The sequence below is a fragment of the Microcebus murinus genome, chromosome 4, assembly GCF_040939455.1.
Source record: "Microcebus murinus isolate Inina chromosome 4, M.murinus_Inina_mat1.0, whole genome shotgun sequence".
NCBI lineage: Eukaryota > Metazoa > Chordata > Mammalia > Primates > Cheirogaleidae > Microcebus > Microcebus murinus.
In genome coordinates, this window is record NC_134107.1 from 59,745,650 (window position 1) to 59,763,111 (window position 17,462).

At 40.8% G+C, this 17,462-nt stretch overlaps 1 protein-coding gene across 3 annotated transcripts in view; it reads right to left on the reverse strand.

Moving 5' to 3' along the window:
- Positions 1-17,462, reverse strand: part of C2CD3 (C2 domain containing 3 centriole elongation regulator) — a 143,848-nt gene that overhangs the window by 21,130 nt on the left and 105,256 nt on the right. For all 3 annotated transcript variants that reach the window (XM_076002307.1, XM_012744854.2, XM_076002308.1), the window contains exons 26-30: positions 17,277-17,341; positions 12,899-13,104; positions 11,755-11,888; positions 6,638-6,799; positions 1,361-1,581 (exon numbers count right to left, since the gene is read on the reverse strand). In XM_076002307.1, coding sequence (XP_075858422.1) covers positions 1,361-1,581; positions 6,638-6,799; positions 11,755-11,888; positions 12,899-13,104; positions 17,277-17,341 — 788 coding nt within the window. The remainder of the gene's footprint in view (positions 1-1,360; positions 1,582-6,637; positions 6,800-11,754; positions 11,889-12,898; positions 13,105-17,276; positions 17,342-17,462) is intronic.

The following is a 17,462-nucleotide window of genomic DNA, read 5'->3' on the forward strand; positions in this document are numbered from 1 at the left end:
CGTCTGTACTGTTGAGTAGGTATCTGAGAGAAGAGGGTAGAAAGGTTTGTACCTAACATCAGTCATGATGTCCCCCCAATCCCATCTTTAAACAGAAAATTGAACTTATTCATCCCTGTGTAAAATTTATGTATTTTACTTGAAAAAAAATGACACTGAGGGCTAAAGATGCTGATCTAGTTGATTTCTCAATGTTCCCCAAAGCTTGCCTGATAAAGATTTCCAGGCCTTTACCCTGGGATCCTGATTTGGTGGGATGGAGCAGGACTCAGGAATCCATATTTCAAAATAAGTGCCCCAGGTGATTCTTATGCTCAGGCAAGTTTAGGAAATACTTGCTCTAGAGTGGTCTCAGCCTTGGCTGCACATTAGAATTACCTGGGGAGTTAAAAGCAATACTGATGCCTGGGTTCTACCTCAGAGATTTCGTTGCCCTATAGTGTAGCCTGGGCATGGGGATTTTTAAAAGCTCCCTCAATAACTCCAATATGCAGCCAAGCGAGAGCCACTGCTCTAAGGGGTTTTCAAAGAGTGGACTATGGACCACCAACATCCAGAATCATCTAAGGTACTTGTCAAAAATACAGACTTTTAGGCTCTGAGAATTTTATTTTATTTATTTTTTGAGACAGAGTCTTACTTTGTTGCCCAGGCTAGAGTGAGTGCCGTGGCATCAGTCTAGCTCACAGCAACCTCAAACTCCTGGGCTCAAGTAATTCTACTGCCTCAGCCTTCCAAGTAGCTGGGACTATAGGCATGTGCCACCATGCCCGGCTAATTTTTTTCTATATATATTAGCTAGCCAATTAATTTCTTTCTATTTATATTAGAGATGGGGTCTGGCTCTTGCTCAGGCTGGTTTTGAACTCCTGATATCGAGCAATCCGCCCGCCTCGGCCTCCCAGAGTGCTTACAGGTGTGAGCCACCACGCCTGGCCTAGAATTTTAAATATATTTATAGTTGATTTTTTTCTCAAAAGAGAGAGGCATAAGTTCAAGAACTGCTATTGAGGAACTATTCATCTAATCCACCTTTTCTTTTTGTGGTTGGGGAAAGTTAAGTTCAAGAAGGGAAAAGATATACTCAGAATCAAATAGCAAGTCTGTGCCAGGAACCCATCAAGGACCTGGGTCAGTCCAGTACTCTTTCCATAGCCTCATGTTGCTGTGCCATTCTATTATTATTATGTCCTTCCTTTTAAAAGGAAGATGGTTAAAAATAAAAAAATAAAAAGGGAAGACAGTGAAAACCACTGGTCTCTATTTGTCACAGGGACAAATCTGAGGGCAGACATTCAAATATTTTTGAATTGGCACCTAGTGACCATAACACCTCAACAAGAAAGGACTTGAGCCATACCTGTGATTAATGAGCTGACTTGTAACACCAGGTTATTGGATTTCTCCAGGATGCATTGGCTCCCAGGGTCTAGGCTACTGGCTCCTGGCCCAACAGGGTCTCTACAGCTTTCCTGGCACTGCAAGATGGCAGTATGAGTCTGAGGGCTAAGGGGTAGGAAAGGTTTGGTGAGCTTCTGGTTGAAGTACCGCTGGATCTGATCAAGCTCACTCAGATTCTTCCTATAAACAAAAAGGGAAAAAGACAAAGGTTCATTCATAGAGATTACAAACATTGCTTATGGACATTCTACCACTTGAGACAAAATCTTTTTGTTTTGGAGACAGAGTCTCACTTTGTTGCCCAGGCTAGAGTGAGTGCCGTGGCATTAGCCTAGCTCACAGCAACCTCAAACTCCTGGGCTCAAGCAATTCTTCTGCCTTAGCCTCTCGAGTAGCTGGGACTACAGGCATGCGCCACCATGCTCGGCTAATTTTTTCTCTATATATTTTTAGTTGGTCAATTAATTTCTTTCTATTTTTAGTAGAGACGGTGTCTCGCTCAGGCTGGTTTCGAACTCCCGACCTTGAGCAATCCGCCTGCCTTGGCCTCCCAGAGCGCTAGAATTACAGGCATGAGCCACCACGCCCGGCTGAGACAAAATCTTAATACCTCTCACTTGGTCTATTACTACTAGGACCCTCTCTCTCCAATCCACCAATTTATCCTTCAGTTCTCTGCAATGCCACTGCTGGGAACAACTCTCTCTTCTTCCTGTTTGTCTAATGTGATTCCTCTTTCTGATGTCCAGCAAAAATGCTACCTCCTTCTAAGGAAACAATTCTTGACCATCATTTGAGTCCTTACTGTGACAAAGTAAAGCCCTACTCGGGGCTAACATTGTCCTTTGTTGCCTCATAACCATTTTTTTTTTTTTTTTTTTTTTTTTGAGACAGAATCTCAGGCTAGAGTGAGTACCCAGGCTAGGGTGAGTACCATGGCGTTAGCCTAGCTCACAGCAACCTCAAATTCCTGGGCTCAAGCAATCCTGCTGCCTCAGCCTCCCAAGTAGCTGGTACTATAGGCATGTGCCACCATGCCCAGCTAATTTTTTCTATATATATTAGTTGGCCAATTAATTTCTTTCTATTTATAGTAGAGATGGGGTCTGGCTCTTGCTCAGGCTGGTTTCGAACTCCTGACCGCGAGCAATCCGCCTGCCTCGGCCTCTCAGAGTGCTAGGATTACAGGCGTGAGCCACCATGCCTAGCCTCTCATAACCATTCTTGATTGTTCAGGCAAGTGACCTTTTCTAAAAAGCCTCTCCTGACACTCTAAATTGGCTTAGGGGCTCCTCCTCTATGCTCCACAGTTCTTTCTGTACTCTTCTAGCACATCATTTGTTTATTTCATATCTATTTCCCCTTAGGTACAGTCAGCTCTATGCTGATTCCTTTATATCTACTGCATACAGCATAGTGCTTGGCACGAAATAAAAGAATGCTGAATGGATAAATGGACGTGAATAAGTGATACCCACCACCTTTTTTTTTTTTTTTTTAAGAGATAGGGTCTAACTCTCTTGCCTAGGCTAGAGTGCAGTGGTGTGATCATAGCTCACTGCAGCTTCAAACTCTTGGGCTCAAATGATCCTCCTGCCTCAGCTTCCTGAGTAGCTAGGACTATAGGTACACATTACCATGACTGGCTAATTTTATACTTTTTATTTTTACAGAGATAGGGTCTTGCTATGATGCCCAGGCTAGTCTCAAACTCCTGGCCCTAAGTAATCTTCCTGCCTTGGCCTCCCAAAGTGTGGGGATTATAGGTGTGAGCCACTGTGCCAAGCAAATAAATGACTTAAAAAATCCTCCATTGATTAAAGAATAAAAAAGAGCTGGGCGCAGTGGCTCACACCTGTAATCCTAGCACTCTGGGAGGCCGAGGCAGGTGGATCGCTCAAGGTCAGGAGTTCGAAACCAGCCTGAGCAAGAGTCAGACCTCATCTCTACTAAAAATAGAAAGAAATTAATTGGCAAACTAAAAATATATATAGAAAAAATTAGCCAGCCATGTGGTGGCGCATGCCTATAGTCTCAGCTACTTGGGAGGCTGAGGCAGTAGTATTGCTTTAGCCCAGGAGTTTGAGGTTGCTGTGAGTTAGGCTGACACCACAGTACTGTAGCCTGGGCAACAGAGTGAGACTCTGTCTCAAAAAAAAAACCCAAAAAAAGCAAAACAAAGAATAAAAAAAGAAAAACAGCTGTTTTAAAAAAAAACTTTAATACGGCCACATTCTTTACTCTTCAATGAAAATTCAAACCAACCTTCAGTTGCATAGGGATTTTTATGTTTTCAAAATATTATCTTGTTTAATTCTCATCTACCTAGATGAGATCAGTAATTATTATTTTACAAATAAGGAACTTGAGGTTCAGAGAATTTAAGTAATTTGTTTAGAGTAGGAAGCAATATGTAGCTATTCAGAATTTGGGACTCCAACTCTTATGTTTTCTCTGTGTAAGAGTCAGGCTCTGTCCCAACTGGGCTCATTCCTTGCTCACACCCCTGATGATACTGGAACCTGAGTTAAAGCTACTCCCTGTCCTGTCCTTATTCCATTCAACTTTTAAGGTTGCAGCTCATATTTCTTTTTTTCAAAGTCCATTACCCCAATTGTTGGGCTACCTCTCCGTTAAATTCCTTTACTCTCATCTTCCATAATACCTGTGTCTTAGATTTTTCCCTTAATTTTCTCATTAGGTGTTATAGTTCAATCTCCCTAACTAGGCCATGAGCATCTGGGAATAAAAGATATTATCTCAAACTTCTCCATATCACTAGTACACTCAATGTGACTAGTACAAAATTCACACAACACAGACACTAAATACCTGTGAAGTGAACTGAAAGTCTTTCTATCCTTTTGTTAAGAATAGTCTGCATGTCTTAGAGTCAAATTCAAATAAAATGGGAGGACAAAGATGATCCTTATTCTATCACTAGAGGCCAAGACACTACCAAATCACAGTGGCACCTATCAAATCACTTAGGTGTCTATAACCTGGTGTATGCCACGTGGATAAATACCTGAAGTAGGAACATGCAAACAAATAGAAACTTGGTGCAGCTTTAGGAAATATGCAAACCCATTGTGCTTGTCAGAGGTTCTGGGTGTAGAACCATGGTATATCAACCTACTAATACCAAGCAGTAATTTTCTCATCTGTGAAACACGTTTATTAATACTTGCCCTGCAGACCTCATAGGATTGCTGTGTTTCAAAACACAGTTTTAGGGCTCTCTGAATCCAAGGAGGTGATGCAAATTGATACTATCTTGTTTCATCTCCATTTGATAGAGTATTCCTTTAGGATGGTAGCTCTCAAAGCCTAGTTTTAGGACTAGCAGCATCAGCATCACCTGAGAACTTATTAAAAATATAGATTCTCAGGCCCTATCCTAGACCTACTGAATCAGAAAGTGTGTGGATTGGTCTTAGCAAACAGTGTTTTAATAAGCTCTTTGTATGATTCTGACATACACTAAAATTTAAGAACCACTGCTCTAGGGTTATTTTATCCCCTAGGGGACACTTGGCAATGTCTAGAGACATTTTATTTATTTGTTTTAAAATTTATATTTATTTTTTTGTAGATATGGGGTCTTGTTCTGTTGCTCCTGACCTCAAGCGATCTACCCATCTGGGCCTCTCAAAGTAATGGGATTACAGGCATGCACCCAATCTCTGGAGATATTTTTGGTTGTCAAACTGGGGGAGGGATGCTAGTGGCATGTAGTGGGTACAAGCCAGAGACGCTGCTAAACATTCTATAATGCACAGGACTAGCCCCCACACAAAATATCTGGCTAGAATGTCAACAGGTTGAGAGAACCTACTCTAGGGCAAAGGAGAGTTTCTTTTTCTCTTTTTACAGTGGCTTCCAGTGTTATGTTATGACCCAATAAAATGCAGCCAAACTGTCAAATGTTTTTACTTAAATAGCCTCCATCCTCTTGCTATGCTGAAGATGAGAATCTGAATGCGTTGCTTCTTTATAATATAAGTTTGGGCAGTTTCCCACAATCTATAGCACATATTGCTCAATCCTTTTTTAACTTGTGTCCTTTAACCTAACCAAAGGGTAGGTTAGTTTTTTTCAAATATAAAATCTTCTCCCTCACCACTCCAGGTGCGTTCCTCCTGAAGGTGTGCACTTGGTTGAAGAGGATGACCTTCCCTGAGAGAGGAGGACTGTTCAAGGGTTCTTCTGTCAATGAGCAGCTGTGCTCCCCAGCTAGAACCTCTGAACAAGCTCTTAAATATAAAATCTTTTAAACTTTTTTTCCCCTTTTAAACTTTTTTTTCCCCTCAGACTTTTCACACGTTCCTCCTTCCCTCTCCCCATCACTTTCCACTTGAAATAATTTTAAAAGTCCAACTGTTGGCTTACATTCAGCTTTTTCCTAACTTCACTGCTGGTATTTCTCCAAAACTGACTTGTTTCATGCCTCTGGGCCTTGGCACATGAGCTTTCTGCACAGAAAGCCCTTCACATTTGTTGACCTGTTCCTTCAAATACCAGTTCAATTGTGACTTCTTTAAATCTTTCCATGACCAACGCAGAATGTTACTCATTCCTCTGTCTACCTGTGACCAGGAAACCTGCAGCTTTTACCAACCCAAATTATAATTATCTGGCAACATGGCTATCTCCTCTACTAAGAATGGCAGAGCCAGGAATGGAGGTCAAGTTTATCTGATGCTGATGCCAAGTCCTTTCCACTGTACAACACTTCTCATTAGATAATCTAGGGGCTGATCTATATATAATAGCCCTTTCAATTCTTACAGTGATTCTTTGGCTCATATGCTAACTATACTAAGAAAGGAAAAGGAAAGAATTAACAGTATAGATGTGGTCTATCCTCATGGTTGTGAGGATAAAGAGAGTAGGATGAGGCTTGGTGAATTGTAAAGAGGATGTGAAGCTATGTAGATGTGAGGGTGGTTATTACTAAGTCTTGGTGAAAATCTAAAGTTTCTATATTTGTAGGTAGATCAGTAATAGAGTCCCCTGAATGAATGGAAGGCCTCAAGCAGAGAAAGATTCATCTAGGAGGGAGTCTATGAGGTTTCAGGGTCCAATCTGACACTGACATGCACAAGAGCCCTCTACTAAACCTCCCAGAGTGGTGGTAGCTGATGGAAAAGCAGTAATACAGGTTGTCATTGCCCATTCATACCTTGTGCCCCACTATGGTTTCCTGCATCTTTCTTTCAGCAGAGAGCCTCACCTGAGAGAAGTCAGAATGGAGGTATGGGAGGACAAAGGTGATGTAGTCACTTTGTCATCACATGGCAATATTGCCTCTCCCTGCTGCAGGGATTCATGAAATCGGCGGATGTTCTGCACATGCTCTTCATGGCGTGATGCCTGGCTTCTTGTGATACTGCTTCTGTCAAGAAAAAATGGAAGCAAAATAAATCCCAACCAATGAGAAAAATCCTAGTATGACAACAAACAAATCACTTTCCTGAAATGGTACTGCAAATCTATCCTCACTACCACAGTTCTGGCTTCATCCACTCTTTCTTGGATTACAAATGTTTCTCAAATAATCTGGTCTTCAGTCTTGCCCACCCTCCCTTTAATCCATTCTTCACATTGTAGCCTGAGTGACTTTTCTAATACATAAATGTGAAGTAGCAATAACAAGAACAACAATATATCTGGAGTCCTTATTATATGCCAAACCCTGTTGTAAGCATTCAATGTGTATTAACCCAATTAATCATTCCCTTCCAGCTTTGTCTTTTCCTTTTTATCTACAGAACAAATCTCAAATTCCTGAGCATGGTATTTAAGAATGTGACTCCAGCAATCTTCTTCCTCTTTTAAAATAACAGCTTTATTGAGATATAATTCACATACCATATAATTCACCCATTTAAAGTATATAATTCAATGGTTTTAGTATATCCTCAGAGTTGTACAACTGTCACCACAATCAACTTTAGAATATTTTCATCACCCCCAAAAGAAACTCCATAACCATCAGCAATCATTTTACATTTACTAGCCCTAGAAAACTACTAGTTTACTTTCTGCCTCTATGAATTTGCCTATTCTGGATATTTCCTATAAATGGAATCATATGTGTTTTTTTGTGATTGGCTTCCTTCATTTAGTATAATATTTTCAACCTTCATCTATAATGTACCATGTATCAGTACTTCATTCCTTTTTACAGCTGAATAATGTTCCATTGTATAGATATACATTTTCTTTATACACTTGTCAATAGACGGACATATGAGTTGTTTCTACTTTTTAGCTGTTAAGAATAATGCTGCTGGCCGGGCGCTGTGGCTCACGCCTGTAATCCTAGCTCTTGGGAGGCCGAGGCGGGCGGATTGCTCAAGGTCAGGAGTTCAAAACCAGCCTGAGCAAGAGCGAGACCCCGTCTCTACTATAAATAGAAAGAAATTAATTGGCCAACTGATATATATATAAAAAAAAAAATTAGCCGGGCATGGTGGCGCATGCCTGTAGTCCCAGCTACTCGGGAGGCTGAGGCAGAAGGATCACTCAAGCCCAGGAGTTTGAGGTTGCTGTGAGTTAGGCTGACGCCACGGCACTCACTCTAGCCTGGACAACAAAGTGAGACTCTGTCGCAAAAAAAAAAAAAAAAAAAAAAAAGAATAATGCTGCTATAAACATATGTGTACAGTTTTTGTGTGGACATATGTTTTCATTTCTTTTGGGTATATACCTAGGACTGGAATTATTGGATCATATGGTTATTCCACGTTTAACCTTTTAAGGAACTCCTGGACTATTTTCCAAAGCAGCTGCACCATTTTACAATCCCACCAGCAATATATGAAGGTTCCAATTTCTCTACATCCTTCCTATCACTTATGATATTTGTCTTTTTTTTTTGAGATAGAGTCTCGCTTTGTTGCCCAGGCTAGAGTGAATGCCATGGCATCAGCCTAGCTCACAGCAACCTCAATCTCCTGGGCTCAAGCAATCCTGCTGCCTCAGTCTCCCGAGTAGCTGGGACTACAGGCACGTGCCACTGTGCCCGGCTGATTTTTTCTATATATATTAGTTGGCCAATTAATTTCTTTCTATTTATAGTAAAGACGGGGTCTCATTCTTGCTCAGGCTGGTTTCGAACTCCTGACCTTGAGCAATCCGCCTGCCTCAGCCTCCCAGAGTGCTAGGATTACAGGCCTGAGCCACCGCGCCTGGCTGATATTTGTCTTTTTGATCACAGTCACCATAGTGGATTTGAAGTGGTATCTCATTGTGGCTTTGATTTGCATCTTTTCATGTGCTTATAGGCCATTTGTATATCTTTTATGGAGAAATGTCTATTTAGGTCTTTTACCCATTTTTAAATTGGGTTATTTGCTTTTTATTATTGAGTTGTAAGAGTTATTTATATATTCTACATACAAGTCTCTTGTCAGATCTATTATCTGCAAATATTTTCTCCTATTCTATGAGCTCTCTTTTCACTTTCTTTTTTTTTTGTTGTTGTTGTCCAGGCTAGAGTGAGTGCCGTGGCGTCAGCCAAGCTCACAGCAACCTCAAACTCCTGGGCTCGAGCGATCCTTCTGCCTCAGCCTCCCGAGTAGCTGGGACTACAGGCATGTGCCACCATGCCCGGCTAATTTTTTTTTTATATATATATCAGTTGGCCAATTAATTTCTTTCTATTTATAGTAGAGACGGGGTCTCGCTCTTGCTCAGGCTGGTTTTGAACTCCTGACCTTGAGCAATCCGCCCGCCTCGGCCTCCCAAGAGCTAGGATTACAGGCATGAGCCACCGCGCCCGGCTCTTTTCACTTTCTTGATGGTATCATTGGCAGTGTGCAAGTTTTTAATTTTGATGAATCCAATTTATCTATTTTTGTTGTTGTTGTTGCTTGTGCTTTCGGTGTTATTATCTAAGGAATTGTTGTCTAATCCAAACTTACAAAGATTTATTCCTACATTTTCTTTGAATAGTTTTAAGTCTTACATTTAGCTATATGACCCATTTGGAGTTAATTTTCTGTGTATGGTGTGAGGAAAGGGTGCAACTTGAATCATTTGCATGTGGATATCCAAGTTGTACCAGCATCATTTGTTGAAAAGACTATTCTTTCCTCATTAAACAATCTTAGCATCCTTGTTGAAAATCAGCTGACCACAAATATATGGGTTTAGTTTTGGTTTATAAATTCGATTCCATGATCTTTATTTTTTTTATTTTTTGAGACAGAGTCTCACTTTGTTGCCCAGGCTAGAGTGAGAGCTATGGCATCAGCTTAGCTCACAGCACCCTCAAACTCCTGGGCTCAAGCAATCCTGCTGCCTCTCAGCCTCCTGAGTAGCTGGGACTACAGGCATGTGCCACCATGCTGGGCTAATTTTTTCCATATATTTTTTAGTTGTCCAACTAATTTCTTTCTATTTTTAGTAGAGACAGAGTCTCACTCTTGCTCAGGCTGGTCTCGAACTCCTAACCTCTAGCGATCCTCCTGCCTTGGCTTCCCAGAGTGCTAGGATTACAGGTGTGAGCCACCACGCCTGGTCCAATTCCATGATCTTTATTTCTAGCTTTGTGCCAATACCACATTATCTTGTTTCTTTCTGTTTTTTTTTTTTTTTTTTTGAGTCAGAGTCTCACTCTGCCCCGACTAGAGTGCCGTGGCGTCAGCCTAGCTCACAGCAACCTCAAACTCCTGGGCTCCAGCGATCCTCCTGCCTCAGCCTCCCAAGTATCTGGGACTACAGGCATGAGCCACCACGTGCAGCTTTTTTCTATATATTTTTAGTTGGCGAGCTAATTTCTTTCTACTTTTTTAGTAGAGACGGGGTCTCGCTCTTGCTCAGGCTGATCTCAAACTCCTGAGCTCAAACGATCTGGCTGCCTCGGCTTCCCAGAGTGCTAGGATTACAGGCATGAACCACCACGCCTGGCCCTTGTACTAAGCTTTGAAATTGGGAACTTTGTTCTCCTTCTTCAAGGTTGTTTTGCTTATTCTGTGTGCCTTAAATTTCCATATGAATTTTAGGATCAGCTTGTCCATTTCCACAAAGCCAACAGGGATTCTGATGTGGCTTTTTCTGAAGTGTTAACAGGGACATTTTTATGTGAACAAAAGCAAACTATTAAACTTTTAGTTTTTAAAATTACTAACCAGTGGGCACCAGAGACACTCTGATCCTATCCATATTGTTCACTGATTCGCTATGGTCAAAGTAATACTTATAAAATAGATAACAAAGGAATTATTTAAACCTGGGATCTAGGAAATGACAGACACATAGTTCCCTTTGTACAGAGGGCAGAGGATGTCTTCATACACTGAACAAGTAAAAAACTATATATAGCACTCAAATGGGTCTTAAAGCGGTTAAGTAGTTTTAGTGTATTTTTTTTTTTTTAATAAAAGGTTTACTCAGTAACTGTTGTTGTAGGAGGGGCTGCTGTGGGGGAAGATTCTTTGCCTTCTCCTAGAGTTGGAAAGAAAAACATGGGAAAGACTCTGATGGAGGAAGGTGAATGCTAAATGACACTAGTGCCTGGAAGGAAATGGAGTGGAAAGAAGCAATTATACTCTTAAACCCTGTCCTTTGAACATCCTCTAGCCCCAGGGGCCATATGCATACCCAAGGGTGGCTCAGTGAAAAGAGTGAGTCAGCTGCTTTTTGCAAAATAACTTAGCACATAGTTTTGGGAGGGGAAAGACGATGTATTTCTCACAGTGCTGGTGACTGAGCTTAGGAAAAAAGGTTAAAAGCCTCTGAGGATAAGAGGCCTTCACTTCACTTGTACTTAAGTGATCTTTTTGATAGCAGTAAAAATTGTAGTTCTTATTTTATAAAACCTTTGTTTTAATAGGATCTTTGAGTTCCCAGGGTTGTGAAAGAAGATCAACAAAGCTCTTACCTTGTCTCATTTCTTCCTCTAATAAAGGAAAGACAGAAATGATAAGGCAGTTCACACACTTCCACTCTTTGACCCCATTTCTGCTCATCATTAAGAATTCACTTGGCCAGCCCGGTGGCTCAAACCTGTAATCCTAGCACTCTGGGAGGCTGAGGCAGGTGGATTGCTCGAGGTCAGGAGTTCAAAACCAGCCTGAGCAAGAGCAAGACTCCGTCTCCACTATAAATAGAAAGAAATTAATTGGCCAACTAATATATATAGAAAAAATCAGCCGGGCACAGTGGCACGTGCCTGTAGTCCCAGCTACTCGGGAGGCTGAGGCAGCAGGATTGCTGGAGCCCAGAAGTTTGAGGTTGCTGTGAGCTAGGCTGATGCCATGGCACTCACTCTAGCCTGGGCAACAAAGTGAGACTCTGTCTCAAAAAATAAAAAACAAAAACAAAAAAAAATAATTCACTCACCTTCCAGGAGAAGACATATCAAGCTCCTTTGATGAGATGTGAGCAAGTTGGTTTGGGGTCTGTTTTGCAATGTTGCTGGAGAATGTAACATGCATATCAGCAGCAGGGAAGGAAAAGGGACTGTATATTGGGAGCTGAAGAAACAATGAGAAAGATGGTAAACTTGTCATCACAGATCCTTTTGGAACAAAGAAATATATAAACAAATTTATAAAATTTATTGTGTGTGTATAAACATAATTTACTCAATACTTTGTAGATATTGAACACTGTGTTAATAAGCAATTTACATATATTTTCTCATTTAAGCTTTACAAATATCTTCTAGGTATTATTATTAGCCCCATTTCATAGATTATGCTATCAGATTGCTTTCTAGTTAGTTGCTTTATCTATATTTATGCTCTTGTTCCTTCAGCTAATTTGTGAACTCCTGGCTGGCTATCATTTTACATTTACTTTATATATGAGGATAATCTGGCTGCAAAATTTCTCATCTCATGACTACCAGGACTGATTTGAAGAAAAGATCTCCTATATAGGGATTGATGAACTCTTGGTCATTTTCCCATTCATTCACTCATTATTTATTATTTATTGATAAACACTCTGGGCCAGGCATAAGTGTTAGAGAGATTAATATAATCCAGACTTTGCTTTATTAGAGCTCCTCTATCTAGGATAGTCTGGAAAATTCTCCTTTCTTTTACAGTTAAACTCATTAAAAGAGTTGTCTATACTTACCATCATCAGTTCCCCTCTTCCCATTATCTCTCATTTCTTAAAATGAAAGATCAATGATTTCAATGTTACAGAGTCAAAAATAAGTCAACTGATATCATTTCAGATTCCACATTGCAACTAACTTTGTTTTTTATTTGAAAATAGAAATATAAGTCATGTATTATGAAATTCACCCTTTTAAAGTGTTCAATTCACTGGTTTTCAGTATATTCAGAGTTGTGTAACCATTACTACTATCTAATTCCAGAATATTTTCATCACCTGATCAAAAAGGTCAGGAGGTTGTCACAGGACACAATTACTACATAATATATTTTATAAGCAGGAAAGTACGAAATACATGTAAAGGATCTTTTTACAGATTTTGCTAAGTATAATCCTCATTGGTTAGGATACATACCAGTGATCCTGGGGTTTCCACCCCACGCCTTGCTTGTCTTTCTTCTCTGAAGTGCATCAAACTCTCCAAAGGGGAGACAGCAACTTTTATCTGCCCTTGGCATTCTCCACTGAAGTCTGTGATGTTGTACCAGCCACAGATAAATTGGAAGCCAGAGAGAAGTGGGGAGAGGTCCACCGAGGCAAAGCCAATCACCCTCTCCTCATCTGTAGGGGAAAGAGAAGAGCTGGGCTGTGTATCTGGGCATGTCCTGTCGTTGAAAATTAGAGGCTGCTTATAGAGATGCTGATTCAGGGTGTTGGGGAAGTTCAGTCATTCCAAAGCCATCAAAGAGATAACGAGGATGAGAGAGAGAGTGGCAGCTAGAGCCTGATTTCACTGTTACTTATTTCCCTTTCTGTATGACCAGGAAAAGCTGGCAGGGTTGAGCTTTGTCCTCTTGATACATGCAATTAGAAAACATTCCTAAACTTAAGAAACACTCATTTTCCCTAGGCTATCATGCCTCAGTGATTTTCCTCAAAGCCGTGGGTCATGAAATTATAAAATTATGAGGGATTTGCATTTTCCTATTTATATTTGTCTATATTTTCCAAATTTTCTGCTGGGCATGGTGGCTCACTCCTGTAATCCTAGCACTCTGGGATACTGAGGTGGGAAGATTGCTTGAGGTCAGGAGTTCGAGACCAGCCTGAGCAAGAACAAGACCCCAGCTCTACTAAAAAAATAGAAAGAGGCCGGGAGCTGTGGCTCATGCCTGTAATCCTAGCACTCTGGGAGGCCGAGGCAGGAGGATTGCTCAAGGTCAGGAGTTCGAAACCAGCCTGAGCAAGAGTAAGACCCTGTCTTTGCTAAAAACAGAAAGAAATTAATTGCCAACTAAAAATATATAGAAAAAATTAGCCGGGTATGGTGGCGCATGCCTGTAGTCCCAGCTACTTTGGAGGCTGAGGCAGGAAGATCACTTGAGCCCAGGAGTTTGAGGTTGCTGTGAGCTAGGCTGACACCACGGCACTCTAGCCCAGGCAACAGAGTGAGACTCTGTCTCAAAAAAAAAAAAAAAAACACACAAAAACAAACAGCAACAACAACAACAAAAATAGAAAGAAATTAGCCAGGCTTGGTGGCGCACACCTGTAGTCTCAGCTATTTGGGACGCTGAGATGGGTGGATCACTTGAGCCCAGGAGTTTTAGGTTGCTATGACATATATTTTAATTAAGAACAAAGTGACACAAATTACAAAAGAAAGACAAATAATCTCCTGGACAGCAGTACAAGGTGCAAAATGAGCTTGGGCTCAGGCTCTTCTCTATATGGTAAAGTAAAGGGTGCTGACCTTATTGTCTGAGAAGATCCCCTTTTCTATTGGACAAGCTACCATGCAATGACCTTCATTCTCATATTTATTGTTTCTTATTCCTCATTTCTGACATGAAAGTAGCTGGGGACAAACGGGCCTCCGTCACTCCACAAGTTCCTATTTTATAAGGCTCCATTCTATATACTGGATATCAAAGGCTGAATCTACCAAACATCGACACAATTATAGGTTTATAATTTGCTAAATAAATCAAAGAATGCAAATTTTCAAAAGGAGCAGTCATGAAGCTCCCATAGAGTTCCTTGTGTATATTCCTGGTGACATTAAACTCATCACAGACTATATGATTTGTTTAGATGGCTTGTTCTTCTTTAAACTGAAACCTACCTAGAAGATGAGCAGGTATTACTCTATGTTCCCTATACTCTCCACATCTGGCACATCTTTCTACATCATGAGGAACTTGATAAATATCACTAAAAGCATGAGTGAATAGAGTGGGACAAAGAAGCAGTGTGCCTCTGCTGAAGCCATCCAACAGCACATCTGAACATGGCTTTGACTGGAAAACACATTCCTCTAACTCCCTGAGCTTCAAGTTACATACCTATAATGAGAGGTATGGAACCAAATTTAAGATCCTTCTTTCAACCTGGAGAGTCTTTGATTCTATGAACACTTAAACCTGCATTCTCCAGAGTAGGGGTCAAGTAATTATTACTCCCACAAATCTTTGCACTCTAAAGATTTGCTATAGCTTTGCTAAGAAAACTAATCTTGCTTTATTTGGTTATCAGACATGTAACTTGTTCTTGATAGACTACAATGCTGGGTAACCACACTTTGAGGGTTCTGCTAACATGAAAGCACTACGTCCTAAACATACTTGAGGAGAATTTTGGCTAAGTACATCCATGGAGGAAAATGACTTTGAAGGGCTAAATTTAACATCAGATTTAGCAGGACAACCCACCATTCTCCCTTTGCAGTGTATGTTCTAGTCATCTTGAATATCCCTCATACTCTTTATTTACCCCAGGCCTTTGCATTTGCTGTCCCCTCTGATTATAGTATGTCCTGCTCCTTCATTTCTCAGCTGAGGTGTGTTCTAGGAAGCCTTCTCTGCCATCCTGAGTCTGGGTTAGAGGTCCCCTGCCAGAGTATCTTGTATTTGTCTAATCATACTATACTGTAATATTTTGTGTCTTCCACTGCCTGCAGGGTCTGTGAGGACAGGAACCATGTCTGTCTTATTTTATCTTTGTATCCCCAGGCACTTAGCATACTGCCTGCTACAGAGGAGGAACTCAAATTAAGTGTTGAACACATTTTGGTTGGATTTAATTATTTTCTGGAACAGATTTGCTCAGTTTGTGTGGAAAGGATGGAGTTAAGGGGAGAGAAATATCTACATGCACTGAAGGATACAACTGGATTAGTAATGGTCAGTTTGGTCTCGGCATTTTCCTCATCTTCATTTATAATAGGATGTTAAAGGATTCTCTAGGGATCCTGGAATGAAGGGGATGTATCTTATTCTCTATACCCAAAGCCCTAGCACAGTACGGGCCACATCGGCATAATAAAAAAAATAGCTCCATTTATTTTTATTTTTTCAAATTTGAGACATAGTCTCACTCTGTTGCCCAGGCTAGTGTGCCATGGTGTCAGCCTAGCTCACAGCAACCTCAAACTCTTGGGCTTAGGCAATCCTTCTGCCTCAGCCTCCTGAGTAGCTGGGACTACAGAAATGTGCCACCATACCTGGCTGATTTTTTCTATACATTTTTAGTTGGCCAATTAATTTCTTTCTATTTTTAGTAGAGACGGGGGTCTTGCTCTTGCTCAGCCTGGTTTTGAACTCCTGACCTTGAGTGATCCTCTCGCCTCGGCCTCCCAGAGTGCTAAGATTACAGGTGTGAGACATGCTTGGCATATATCTCCACTTATTAAGTGACAATTATGAGCAAAGTAACTTTTTTTTTTTTTTGAGACAGAGTCTCACTTTGTTGCCCAGGCTAGAGTGAGTGACGTGGTGTCAGCCTAGCTCACAGGAACCTCAAACTCCTGGGCTCAAGCAATCCTGCTGCCTCAGCCTCCCGAGTAGCTGGGACTACAGGCATGTGCCACCATGCCCAGCTAATTTTTTCTATATATATGTTAGTTGGCCAATTAATTTCTTTCTCTTTATAGTAGAGATGGGGTCTCGCTCTTGCTCAGGCTGGTTTCGAACTCCTGACCTTGAGCAATCCGCCCGCCTCGGCACCTTGAGCAATCCGCCCGCCTCGGCCTCCCAGAGTGCTAGGATTACAGGCGTGAGCCACCTCGACCGGCCAAGCCAAGTACTTTTTATATATTATCTCTAATCCTCAAAAACAGTGCAAAGCAGTTACTATTATCCTAATTTTACAAATAAGGAAAGAAAGGTAAGAGGTAAAGTGATTTATTTCAGATCATATTGTTGGTAAACAGCAGAGCCAAGATTTGAACCTAGGTCTGCACAAGACCAAAGCTAAATTAAGTGTTGAATTGGAACCCTGGTCTGCTTGACAATCTCTGTAGTACTTTAGAAAGAACAGAAGAAGAAAAGCAAGAGAGGAATGTGGAGCCTAGCTAAATACAGCAGGAATTCCTTGTACTGGTTCAGAGAAAAGTGATTTATGATCAGCTCCTGCTGCATTTAAGAGGTTGGTAGTGGTAGGGGACCTAAGTGAATCAAAAGCAACAGCATGAAACTAATCATCAAAACAAGGGATTTATATAGCAGCACTCACAAACATGAGCATAGGCAGAGAGAAAGTTAAGTCAATTCCCTTTACACCCTAATTACTCTCAGGTCTTTATTAGGGTTTGGGGTTAGCTCTAAAATTTACCACTGGCAAACAAGTAATTATGACTCTGTAGGATTTGTTAGTGACTCAAAACAACTAAAGGTTTGCAAACCAGGACCTAGCAGGAATCTTCTTCTTAAAAAATGAAAAGGATTGGTGAATTGTCAACAGTATGTGAGCTTGTTTTCACAAGCAGCTAGATATTCATGGAACAGAGTTCATACCTCCTTTATGCCACACTTTGAAGACCAAGGTTTGCTGTGGGTCCAGAAGAAGCTCTTTTGATAACCTATTAAAATAAAACCATAAATTAACTGTATACAAATCTTCTCTAGTATAAAACTTAGATTTGAAGAATTATCTTGTAGTTTGCCAAGCACTTTTCCAACACTATTTCATTTCATCTTCTA